Source organism: Ictalurus punctatus, chromosome 2 (genome assembly GCF_001660625.3).
Source record: "Ictalurus punctatus breed USDA103 chromosome 2, Coco_2.0, whole genome shotgun sequence".
NCBI classification, from domain to species: domain Eukaryota; kingdom Metazoa; phylum Chordata; class Actinopteri; order Siluriformes; family Ictaluridae; genus Ictalurus; species Ictalurus punctatus.
The window spans coordinates 16,658,844-16,671,718 of NC_030417.2; the positions used below are offsets into that span (position 1 = coordinate 16,658,844).

Genomic DNA, 12,875 nt, shown 5'->3' on the forward strand with positions numbered 1-12,875 from the left:
ATTACAATCGGAATAAAAACTACAGGAAGTCCAAAATGCATCTACACCGAGCAACAGTTACTTCACACTGCTTTTCATCTCCTCAGTCAACCGAACAAGTGTGCAAATACTGCAGAGAAGTCATTATAATGACGAATAACACTGCGCATCATCTGCTTCTGTAAACTCTCCGATCTCACAACCGCCATCTTTTATTGATCACGCAAAATGACCTGAACTTTCACTTGCTCGTGTAAACACAGCATTGGGCGGAGTAAATTAATAATAATGCTAATGCTACAAGATGGGTTTAATTAAAAATTCTTTATTAAAAAATTCCTCACCAATCAATCAAGAGTAGCAACTGTTCAGAAGGAGTACACTGCTGCGCTCCTCCATGCTCTTCACTAAGTCAAATACATAGTGTATTCACTTCATTTAAACTTAAGGTTGCCCGATATCACTAGAAAAGTCAGCAACAGTTTCCATGTTTTCATTTAATACCCCCAAAAACACAATATTATCAGCAGACATGGCAACACTGTACTGGGGAACCGATCTAAAATTAACAACTGATAAACAAACAGAAAACTAATAAAATGTTAAGACAGAAAATATGCTTAGTTATTAACAAATAATTGAATATAAAAAAATAGATATAATAAATTCATACACAGAGCTATTCAAGAATTGACTCCAGCCCAGAACCATGACAGTGGAAAATGTCTAATTGTGTAGCTTTAAATATATTTAAGAGGCATTTTGGCTTACACATATTGACTTACCTTTAAATCTAAAACCTTATGGCGTCTTCTTGCTCTGCCATTGCAGATTGCCGTGCTGAATTCATACATGTGCAGACGTCACATGCTACAGTCTCGCGTGATCTCGTGAGATTACACCGCCAGGTCCTGAAGTCCCAGACATCTTGGAAATATATGTGGGATTTCTTTAGTTACATCTACTCATACTTAACTACAATGTATTATTTTTATTGTTGTTGTTATTATTAATTGTAAAGTAATAATTTATAATGCAACTACGTTGTTGAAAACTTTATGTTGATAAAACGTACAGATCTTGGCAAAATATCAACATAGATTTATAAGTATTTTTTGACCTTTCCACAATCAATTAGCCTCAATTGTTGTTTAAACATTTTTTCAACCATATATCGGCATTGAAGGTTGGTCTTGTGCCAACACACACTTGAAGCGTGCGCACAGAAAGCCCCCTCATCTAGCCCGGCTACACTGCGTTGTGTTCTGGTGCACAATAGACACTGGACACCAGCGTGTCTTGTTGAATTCACTTTTATTCGTCGCACAGACAACCTCAACATCTATTCAGAGTTCAAAGAGAGCAAAACGTCATCATACAGGATTTATCTTCTTAACAAACCTCTCTCAGTCAAACTCAACGTCGACTCACTGTCAACTGTAACTCAAAACATGTTAATAACATATAAAAGGTACAAATAACAAATGTCATTACACTGCATTCTATGACAGTCAATTATATCTGAGCTTCTCGTCATCCCAGCCTGTCCCTCAATCAACCACAACCTCACTGTACAGCTCGGCTCACTCACACTCATGCCAACCAGGAACCTTGGGGTGATTCTTGATGATGGCTTGACCTTTGCAGACCATATCTCAGCAACTGCAAGGTCCTGTAGGTTCATCCTTTACAACATCAAGAAAATCCGATCCTACATCACCAAACAGGCTACACAGATTCTAGTCCAGGCTCTTGTTATCTCTAAACTGGACTACTGCAACTCACTGCTTTCAGGCCTCCCAGCCAGCTCCATCAAACCCCTTGAGATGATTCAGAATGCTGCAGCGTGCCTCGTCTTCAACCAGTCCAAGAGAACCCATGTCACACCCTTCTTCATCTCCCTCCACTGGCTTCCTGTAGCTGACCGCATAAAGTTCAAGGCCTTGATGCTCACCTACAAGACCTTGTCAGGAACAGCACCCTCCTACCTCAACTCTCTCCTGAAGGCCTACGTTCCCTCTCGCAATCTGCGATCGATTAGCATACATTTACTGAACATGGTAATGGGAGTACAAAACACATGCACGTACCTATTCAGAGTTCAAAGAGAGCAAAACGTCATCAGGATTTATCTTCTCAACAAACCTAATATGAGAAAATAACATAAGCGTGTACCTCGATAAGAAGATAAAAAGGGCGACAGCAAGCACACACGCGACAAATGAGTTTCACAAACTCATTTTGCAAGTAAAATACACAGCAAAAACGACACAATCCATCTATTCTAATAATACTATAAATGATTAAACAGGGTTGTGCACTTGAAAGGACTTAAAATTCAAACTTAACTCGCTGGCTTAAGTATATACCTCTCTCAGTCAAACTCAACGCCACCCGATGAGAAACCAGAAATGACGCGATACATCGGCTACCAATTAGCAAAGAGCACTATAACACAAATAAAGTACTCCCAACGCCAAGAGCAGCAAACTATTAAATAATCGCGAAGGATTTTGGTGAAATTGATACACTTTACAGAGCAACACATGCCATAAAAAAACACAAATAAAAAAACAATGAATTTTAATTTATTAATTTAATTCCTGTATCTGTTACACAAGCACCAAATTGAGTTCTCTTTAGTGGCTTATCACGCTTGGACGGTCAAATAAATACACACAAATCATGTCAAAAAGCTGGTCTGGCTGAGTATTCACGCTAACACAGTTATGTCTTAAGTGAATGTAAACAGCTGGGAAAGAAATCGTATGTGTGTCACTATATTGGATTTGTGCATTAGGTGTTAAAGTGACAGCAGTCTAATAAACCTGCAGTTATCTTTTATTCCTTACTGAATATGTCCCTTAGCACCTCTGCTTCTGTTGTATTTTAGATAACGGTCCAAATGTACATGTCTTTTATCAGACATGTGCAACAGCAGTTTATTTTCAATGCAGGACCTAGTTAATGTTCTTTTATGCCTTGAAGTCTGTGTAAACATAACCATCTCTAACTGCTCGTTAATACAAATTAAGTGTCTCTGTCCTCACAGACGGCAGTGATTCACCAAGCGAAAGGGATTAGAGGAATAAAGTACTTCTGTACATGCTACTGTTGGAAAATAATTAACTTTAAAGTGGTAAAAGTGACACTGCTTCAAGTGAGGATGCATCACATCAACCTTCCCTAAATATAATGTTGTAACACATTCACCTTAATGAGTGCAGTTATATCTCGTTTTAAGTTTGTTTCCATCTTGAAATTGTTGAAATTTAAGACGGATATTTAATATTAGACAATTATTGTATAAACTTCAATCTTCAAATAGAATGGCACTGGGAAAAAAGTGTTGATATTTAGTTTTAAAAATAGTGTTTTTGTCATCATTTAGCACACATTTTCAACCTAAATTCTGCCTATTTCTGAAATCCCACCTTTTTGCATTATAAGTGGACATGCTGCTAAATATAAATATAGGCCCACTATTCTAATCAAATTAAATGATTTATTTGTTGGTTTGTTCCTTTAAGAATTTGTCTGCACAGTTTTATGAATGAAAATGTTTGAAGAAATGCTGTACTATAGAAAGACCACCATAATAAATGTTAGATACATAACCCATAGTGCATGCAAATCTCCCCAACCTCAGACAGCTATAAATACACTGCAAGTACACAGCAGTCTCTGTGTTTGGTCGAGTACAGCAGAGGAATCATGAGCTGGCCTCTTCTTCTTCTGATATCCTCTGTGCCCTGTGAGTAAACACGTCTCTCCACACCTTACTCACATTTTTATATGCTCCATATTTCAGTCTGAGTTTAAATGAAGTGTGTTTAATACCTTCTGTATGTTTTACCGCTCTCCTCTTCTCAGATGTGCATGGCATCAGTCTGACATCGTCTACTGCTGAGGTTAAACCTCCCGGAGCCTCAGTGAAGTTGTCCTGTCAGATTTCTGGCTATGCCCTCACTAGCTACGGCACAAGCTGGATCAGACAACCTCCAGGAAAAGGCTTGGAGTGGATCGGAATCATATGGGGTGATGGAGGCATAGCCTCTGGAGCTTCCTTTAAAACTCGCTTCAGCATCTCCAGAGACACGAGCAACAATATGCTTTACTTAGATATCAACAGCCTGGTGCCAGAAGACACGGCTGTTTATTATTGTGCAAAGACACACAGCTGTACATCTCAGTGAGAGGACTGTACAAAAATTAAACCTCACATGTGTGTGAAAATTCTTTTGAGTTAACTTAAATGGTACAATTTATGGAACAGCATCACATCCTATATACATAAAGAAATATTACATGATTACAGACAAGATGAAAGCACAATAAATATTATTATTAAAAAAAAAACATTTTCCTCGTAGTACAAATTATGTTTCACAAACAGTCAAATTTACCTTAATGTTTGAGTTGCATTGAATATATTTGCATTTTGTATATTTATATATCTGTACCCACGTTAGAAATTATAAACATTATGCTTTTCATTGTTCTTTAAGTCCTCTGAGAGGTGCTCTTTCTGTACTTACACAACATCTATTCAACAAGTTGAGGTTAAAATGACTGAGAGATTAAAAGGACTGAGAGAGGACTGATGTCCTCCTAAGATTTCCATCGAAGTCATAAAATCTATTTGCAACATTGTTTAAACCTAAGACATTGGTTTTATTTTTACGTTGAATATTGTAGAACATTCATAAGACAAGTTATTTCCTTCTGAATTGAGAATTTAACAGCACTGTGTTTGTAAAGTCTTTTATTTGTACGTTAGTCTGTAAATTGAATAATACCTTCATTCTAAAACCTTTAACTGCACAACATTGACCAACCTGGTCTCATTCAAATGTGTATGAATTTGTAAGAACAGAAACAATGTGGTGGGAGTTAGTTTGATTTTGAAAAAAAAAAAAAATTAAGTAGTAAGAAAAGTACAAACTAGAGGCGTGCATCAGGATGAGCATCAGCAATAATAAAATCACAGGAGCATGTAGTCAGATATGAAGATTGTAGGACCCACAAATGGCCAGAAACATTAACATGGCCGTGTATTGGGTGATCATGCAATGTTGCGTGAAATGTTTGCTGCTACTTCCTTGTTAGTGTCACTGTGGTTTAAAGGTCTTTTTATGTTTATATTCTGGGGAAAAAGAACCAAATTAGTTTGTTAGAAAATACCACAATCAGGTCCAAAAAAAAACAAAAAAACAAACAAACAAAAAAAACACACATGGAAATGGGCAGGAGAGGAATTAAAAAAACAGTCTCTCTCTCTCTCTCTCTCTCTCTCTCTCTCTCTCTCTCTCTCTCTCTCTCTCTCTCTCTCTCTCTCTCTCTCTCTCTCTCTCTCACACACACACACACACACACACACACACACACAGCTCTAAAATGAATGCTAATCGCCCCAATCCTATAATTTTGTAATTTTGTAATTTTTTTGTAATAATTTTATAAATAATAGCAATTAGAAATTGGTAAAGAAATTTCTGTCACAGAAAAGATTTGTTCCATTAAAAAGCCAGATATTCTCCATGAGATAAATCTCCTCAACCATGTCTGAAACATGTTTTAAATACATTCTACTCCCATCATCACCAGATATGCAAATACAAGCATCAGGGTTGGAATCACTCTATTTATGAGATGTGATGGACTCTGTTAAACTTTGGAGAACAGAGAAGACCCCAGTACAAACAACACACACCATGTTCTCTACATCTCTACTGCTCCTGCTGGCAGCTACTTCCTGTGAGTGCTTTATCAAATTCATTCATTTACTAAAATAACAATAAATGTGCAGCATATATTGTGTGAGATATCACCATGTGTTTTCCTCCACAGATGTGCATGGTGAGGAACTGACTCAGCCTGCTTCCATGACAGTCCAGCCAGGCCAGAGTCTCTCCATCAACTGCAAGGTTTCATATTCAGTTACAAGCTATGATACAGTTTGGATCCGACAACCTGCAGGAAAAGCTCTGGAGTGGATTGGATACATCAGTAACAATGGGGGTACAGCTTACAGTGACAAACTGAAAAATAAGTTCAGCATCTCCAGAGACACTGCTACTAACACAATAACAATTGGAGGACAGAATCTGCAAACTGAAGACACAGCTGTGTATTACTGTGCAAGAGTCACAGTGACACAGAATAGTGGATTCCCCTTACAAAAACTTTGAGACATGTTAGAGACATCCTCTCAGTGTGACTAAACCATCTCAGTCAAACTTTTTTACTTTATTCCACTGGAATAAAGATTCAACTTCAGCTTGTGTCATTTCAAACACACAAAAAGTAATATCCATCAAATAATTGCATAAAAATTATGGTTAGTGGTCATTTTGAATGTTTATTATTTTCATTTTCATTATTTTACAGAATATTTAATGAACAGTTAAAATAAATATTTATTTGGTGGATTTAGGAATAAAACAGCATGTCTCCAACAGTTTGTTGTGTTTAACACAATTTGTTTTCACAGGTTGAGGTCCAATACTTTCAGAACACAGTAGAAGGCAACAGAGCTCAACAAATAAAGTGGGGGAAAATCCCCTGCAGGTTGAAATTCCAGATTTGTCAGCATACTGTGTGAATTGTGGCTCTGGCAGTTCTTCAACAAATAAACTAACAGGCTTCCCAGTCCCAATAAACACCTCTAGTCTCAACCAGATTTCCTGCAAGATTTCTAAAAACAAACAAAACAAAACAAAAAAAACACAAAAAAAACATCTTCCTATTTGCATTAGTATCTGTTCAGAACACATTATCAGTTCATTCAACAATGCTACATGTTCTGTTTATTTTTTTAAAACAGCCATTAAATAATTGTGTAAATTGTACAGGAACTAAAACACGTTAGAATGAGCGTCTCTCTGTAAACCTTGCAGCTTGAACTACCGTCAGAGCCGCTATTATATAAATGTAGCACCTTCTGACCACAGCACCTACTATTTTATTAAGAAATGTTCATTTTGGATGATTGTTTAACCTTTATTATTATTATTTTTTTTATTTTTATTTTTTCTGCACAGTGTTCATAGTATCTTCACAAAATATAGTAGTTGATGATGCATTTTATGCAGACCCTTCACTCCTGTCTCTTACATTAGGGAGATATGTGTGTGTGTGTGTGTGTGTGTGTGTGTGTGTGTGTGTGTGTGTGTGTGTAGTGAGGAGAAGGAGAACAGCTGAGTAGTTTATATCACTTTATCTTTATACCATAAACAGCTAATCCATCATTAATAATATGCCATTCCATTCCAAAGCTTTTGAGCAGGTTGTTGAATCTGAGCTGTGTAAAGTGGATGTTGGTATCAGTGATAGAAGCTCCACACACTCAGCTCAGTACAAAACACACATCTGCAAGAAGAGAAACAAAGTGTAAATGTTGTTCACCTATAGAGGGCAGTAGCTCACTTCTACTGAGGTAAAACTCATGAAACATTTAAAGGAAACATTTTCTGGAATGAGAAAAGACACAGGTATTATCTCTCAGAATTAGGAGCAGAAGGTTCCTCTAAATAACAACAGCAATAACATACACAACACATCAATTCAGACAGCTTATGTAAATATAAAAGACAACATGAAATTTTGAATGAAAGTGTTCAGGTGCCAATTGAAACATTCTGAGGTTATTTATAGATTGTTTAAACTATGTTGATTAATAATTAACAAGCATTGATAAAGTGAAGGAAATTAATAAATAATAAGAAATTTGAAGGTTACTTGCATGTGCACCAATTATTAAAAACAACCACTAAGCTGAACTGGCAAACAGTAAAATGTGACATCACTCTCATCCTTAACACTATTAGTCATTACTATTGTCATTTATGTAAATGATGAATATAATCCCCTCTTACTGTGGTTAATAAACTGCTCAATTACATTTTGTTTACAATTGTTTATATTGGAAACCAGAAACAAATGAATATGTATTATACATTGTAATGTTCAGTTATTATGGAGTCTTACTACAGTATTCAGATTCTGTAAAGTCCAGATGTTATGAACATGAATGAGTCTTTATTAATTACATATACATTACAGCACAGTGAAATTCATTTTTTCGCATATCCCAGCATGTTAGGAAGTTGGGGTCAGAGTGCAGGGTCAGCCATGATAGGGCACCTCTGGATCAGAGAGGGTTAAGGGCCTTGCTCAAGAGCCCAACAGAGGTAGGTTGGCAGCGCTGGGCTTGAACCTCCGACCTTCCAATCAGTAACCCAGAGCCTTAACCGTCAAGGCACTACTGCCCCAACGTACCAATAGTTTATCATTACTGATCACACATAATGTCTGTATACTGTAAATTTGACATTAACCACTTTACTGAGTTTATTTCCAGTTCTCTAAAGGTTTGTGTTCAGGAGACCACAAGAGAACAAATGTCTGTGCTCTCATTAACAGAGAACCAACTCTACTGGAGTGAGATGTGTAAGGATATATTTTCTGTAACTAAAAATATAATCATTTAAATTCATGACACATCTAATTATTCATTCAGTCATTCATTCATCTTAAGTAAAAACTTTATCCTGGTCAGAGTGGTGGATCCAGAGTCGATCCAGGAACACTGAGTGTACACCTGGATGTAGAGAAGCCAAGTCACCAGCCTCATGCCTGATTTGATTTCTTAAAGCAGATCATTTTAGAATTTTGAGAAACAGAAGTAGGAGAAGAGAATAGTTTCAGTGTCGAGCTGCTTAAGGAAATTAGACTTTTGTTATCTGGTCACTAGATTTACAGTTATTTTTTTTATAATTTAAAACACCTGCTTTAGAATCTTATCAATCTGCTACTTCACACTGTATTTATCAGTTAAAGCCTCTAGAGTGCAGACTAAACCAGAATGAAAATGGTTTGACTGCATGGGGAATTTTCTATTACACAGTTTGATTATATTGTTAAATATAGAGCCCAGTTTTAATGCCAGTAATAAACACATTTTAGCTACATGCTGTTCTGAAAACACTGTAATATTTCACTGTGTGAGAGTGGCAATTATGGAAGAAGTTATTCACAGGAGTTACTGTATGTTAACAGCTTCTCTTCTACATCTATAAGATAAAACTTTAAGATTTCACATTTACATCATAAACATTACAGAAACTTAAACCAGGAAATTTATACACGAGAATAACAGCTGTTTTACTGCAATTCTCTAGAGTACAACCTATACACAGCTAACAATGAAATAAAGGATTGTTTTTCTAATTATTATTATTATTTTGTTTGTATTACGGCAATGATCCAGTTTAATTTTCACTACAAACATAACGAGAAGAAACTATTACATTATTTATTTATTTATGCATGTATGTGAATATAAAATACATTAATTTTTTAACACAAAACTTTCATATTATTAGTAATAATAGTAGATACTTCAATTATGTATCACAATAAATTTAAGTTAAATAGAGACAAAATGGGATGTGACTGTGATTAACAGCTTCAGAGCTGCTCCCAACACAGCTTCTCTGTAATATTTATGCAAATCTCCATCTCCTCTTGTAATATTAGCACCGTGCTTATCTAGAGAGTTCTCATTAGTCCTCCTTCAACACAAAGTTTGCTTCAGCTCCACTGCTGCTGCTGGCTCTCACCCCCTGTGAGTGTTTGGATTTAAGCTTCATTACTTCATCTGATCCTTTCACTTCAACATGTGAACCTTTTCTTTTTCTCTTTTCACAGATGTGTTCTGCGCTACTGAGCTCACCCAGCCAGACTCAGTGGTTATAAAGCCAGGAGAGACTTTAACCATCACCTGTAGAGTGTCTGGAGCTTCTATCACTGATAGCAGCAGCCACTATGGAACAGCTTGGATTCGAAAACCTGCAGGAAAATCTCTGGAATGGATCAACATAATTGATAATGATGGGGATATTTACATGGAGGATTCACTTAAAGACAAGTCTGTCATCTCTCGTGCCACTTCCAGTAACAATGTGACCTTACAGGGACAGAACATGCAGACTGAAGACACAGCTGTGTATTACTGTATTACACAACAAGCTGCAGTGTTACACAGAAACATCTTCATCACAACATTATAAACACTTCAGCCTAGACATTTAGATAATCATTTACCAAAAACAAATAGAAACCTATACTCAGTGCATAGTTATTGAGAATATATTATTTATCTTCTTTAGCTATTATAAATGAAAAGCATCTGAATGTCTATTTAACATTCCACTTGCTTCCCATGTTTGAAAGTAGTTTCTGATATTCATACAGTTGAATTTAAATGGTACTCACAATAACTGGCTTTCAAATTAAACGATAACTCTGATTTAAAAAAAATGTTCCTTAATGACTAATTCCTGATATTGATTTCAATTCACAATGCATATGAGAGAATTATTAGAGGATGAAGGCACTTATGCACATGCTACTGTAGGAAAATAATTAACTTTAAGGTGGTAGCAATGAGCTGCTTTGAGTGAGGATGCGTCACATCACCCTGCCCTTGATTTTTTCCTATAACAGCATGCCCCCAAGTGTTTTATTCCTTACTGAATCTGTCACTGAGCTCTTCTGCTTCTGTTGTAGTTTAGGTAAAGGTCTGTGTAACCTTAAGGATCTCTAGCTGCTCATTAATACACATTCAGCTTCTCTCTCCTCACAGACTGCAATGATTCACCATCATCTCAATCACATTAAACAACTGACAGATAATTCCTCTTTGTTGCTAACAATTTTATAGTATTATTATATATTTAATTACACTACTCTGCAAAGGTAATAGTAAATAACTCTAAATGTTATACATTATATCATCATTCACAAAGCTTTAACAACAGTGATGATTTGCGACCTGCATTATGTCTGGAACTACATTCAGTTTGTATTGGATAACCTGGATTAGACACACAGCTGAAAAATGACAGTTTCTGAAAGGACTGGGCAAGTTTGTGTTGTTCAGTGATCAGAAAACTTCATGTTCTTCTGGGTGTTACAGTGATACACAGTGATTTACTAAAAGGACATGATATCTAATGAGTAAAGAGCAGTTACGGACTTGACAGCATGGAACACAGCTGGAGTTTACAGTAAGCTCTTTCTCTTCATGGCTATTTCTCTGTGAATCGTTTTTATGCCTCTAGTGGGCATGCCATGCAAATTATATCCTGTGTTTGAAGCATTTATGCTGATATACGTTCAGCTCAACAACACACCAGCAGCTTGTGTTCATTAACAGCAACAGTAATTGTTTTAATTGATTGACATGGGACTACGTAGAGTTTTGAGTTACTTTGCTCTAGCAATGTTCATTCAATGTTAGTATTATCATTTATTTCATATTTTAAACAAAACAATTTCTTTCTCTCTCTTTTTTTTATACTTTAACACAAATCTTTGAGTATTCTTTTTCAGATTCCTGCAGTCAGACACTAATCGAGTCTGATTCAGTGATCCTCAAACCTGATCAGTCTCATAAACTGACCTGCACAGCTTCTGGATTGGACATTAGTAGTTACTGGATGGCTTGGATCCGACAGTCTTTTCTAAAAGACACGGATATCCTCTGTGCCCCTAAACACTTTAATAACCTTTTTATATGCTCAGTATTTCAGTGTCAGTTGAAGTGAAGTGTGTTTAATAGCTTCTGTATCTTTTACCACTCTCCTCTTCTTAGATGTGCATGGCATCAGTCTGACCCCGTCTCCTGCTGAGGTTAAACCTCTCGGAGCTTCAGTGAAGTTGTCCTGTCAGATTTCTGGCAATGCCCTCACTAGCTACGGCACAGGCTGGATCAGAAAGCCTCCAGGAAAAGGCTTGGAGTGGATCGGGATCATAAGGGGTGGTGGAGGCATAGCCTCTGGAGCTTCCTTTAAAACTCTCTTCAGCATCTCCAGAGACACGAGCAACAATGTGCTTTACTTAGATATCAGCAGCCTGGTGCCAGAAGACACAGCTGTTTATTATTGTGCAAAGATGCACAGCTGTACATCACAGTGAGAGGACTGTGCAAAAATTAAACCTCACATATGTGTGAAGTTTATTTTGAGTTAAAACCTAAAAGGTACCATTTATGGAAATCCATCACATCCTATATGCATAAAGCAAATTTTATATATTTATATATCTGCACCCACTTAGAAATTATGAACATTATGCTTTTCATTATGCTTTAAGTCCTCTGAGAGGTGCTCTTTCTCTACTTACACAACACCTACCCAACATGTTGAGGTTAAAATGACTGAGAGATTAAAAGTACTGAGAGAGGACTGATGTCCTTCTGGGATTTCCATCACAGTCATAAAATCTATTTACAACATTGTTTAAAAACTAAGACATTAGTTCGAATTATTTTGATTATTAAAAAATTAGGTTGCGAGAAAAGTACAAATTAGAGTTCAACTAGAGCATCAGCTATAATAAAGTCACAGGAGCAGGTAGTCAGATATGAAGCTTGTGTGACCCACAAAAGGCCAGAAACATTAACATGGCAGTGGACTGAGTGTGATGTGTTTGCTGCTTGTTAGTATCATTGTCGTTTAATGGACTAATATGTTTACAGTGCATCTGGAAAGCATTCACAGCGCTTCACTTTTCTGTTATGTTACAGTCTTATTCCAAAATGGATTAAATTAATTATTTTTCTCAAAATTCTACATACAATACCCCATAATGACAACATGAAAGAAGTTTATTTGAAATCTTTACAAATTTATTAAAAATAAAAAAACAAAAAAAGCACACTTACATAAGTATTTACAGCCTTTGCCATGACACTCAAAATTGAGCTCAGGTGCATCCTGTTTCCACTGATCATCCTTGAGATGTTTCTACAACTTGATTGGAATCCACCTGTGGTAAATTTTGTGACCAAAAACCCGATGGTCACTCTGACAGAGCTCCAGCGTGTCTCT

At 36.4% G+C, this 12,875-nt stretch overlaps 1 gene segment (V, D, J or C); it reads left to right on the forward strand.

The window, feature by feature from the left end:
* Positions 1-3,610: 3,610 nt before the first annotated feature.
* On the forward strand, positions 3,611-4,179 carry LOC108277940 (immunoglobulin heavy variable 1-46-like). The segment is given in 2 exon segments: positions 3,611-3,733; positions 3,853-4,179. Coding segments are annotated over 2 exon segments (363 nt in total).
* Positions 4,180-12,875: the final 8,696 nt, after the last annotated feature.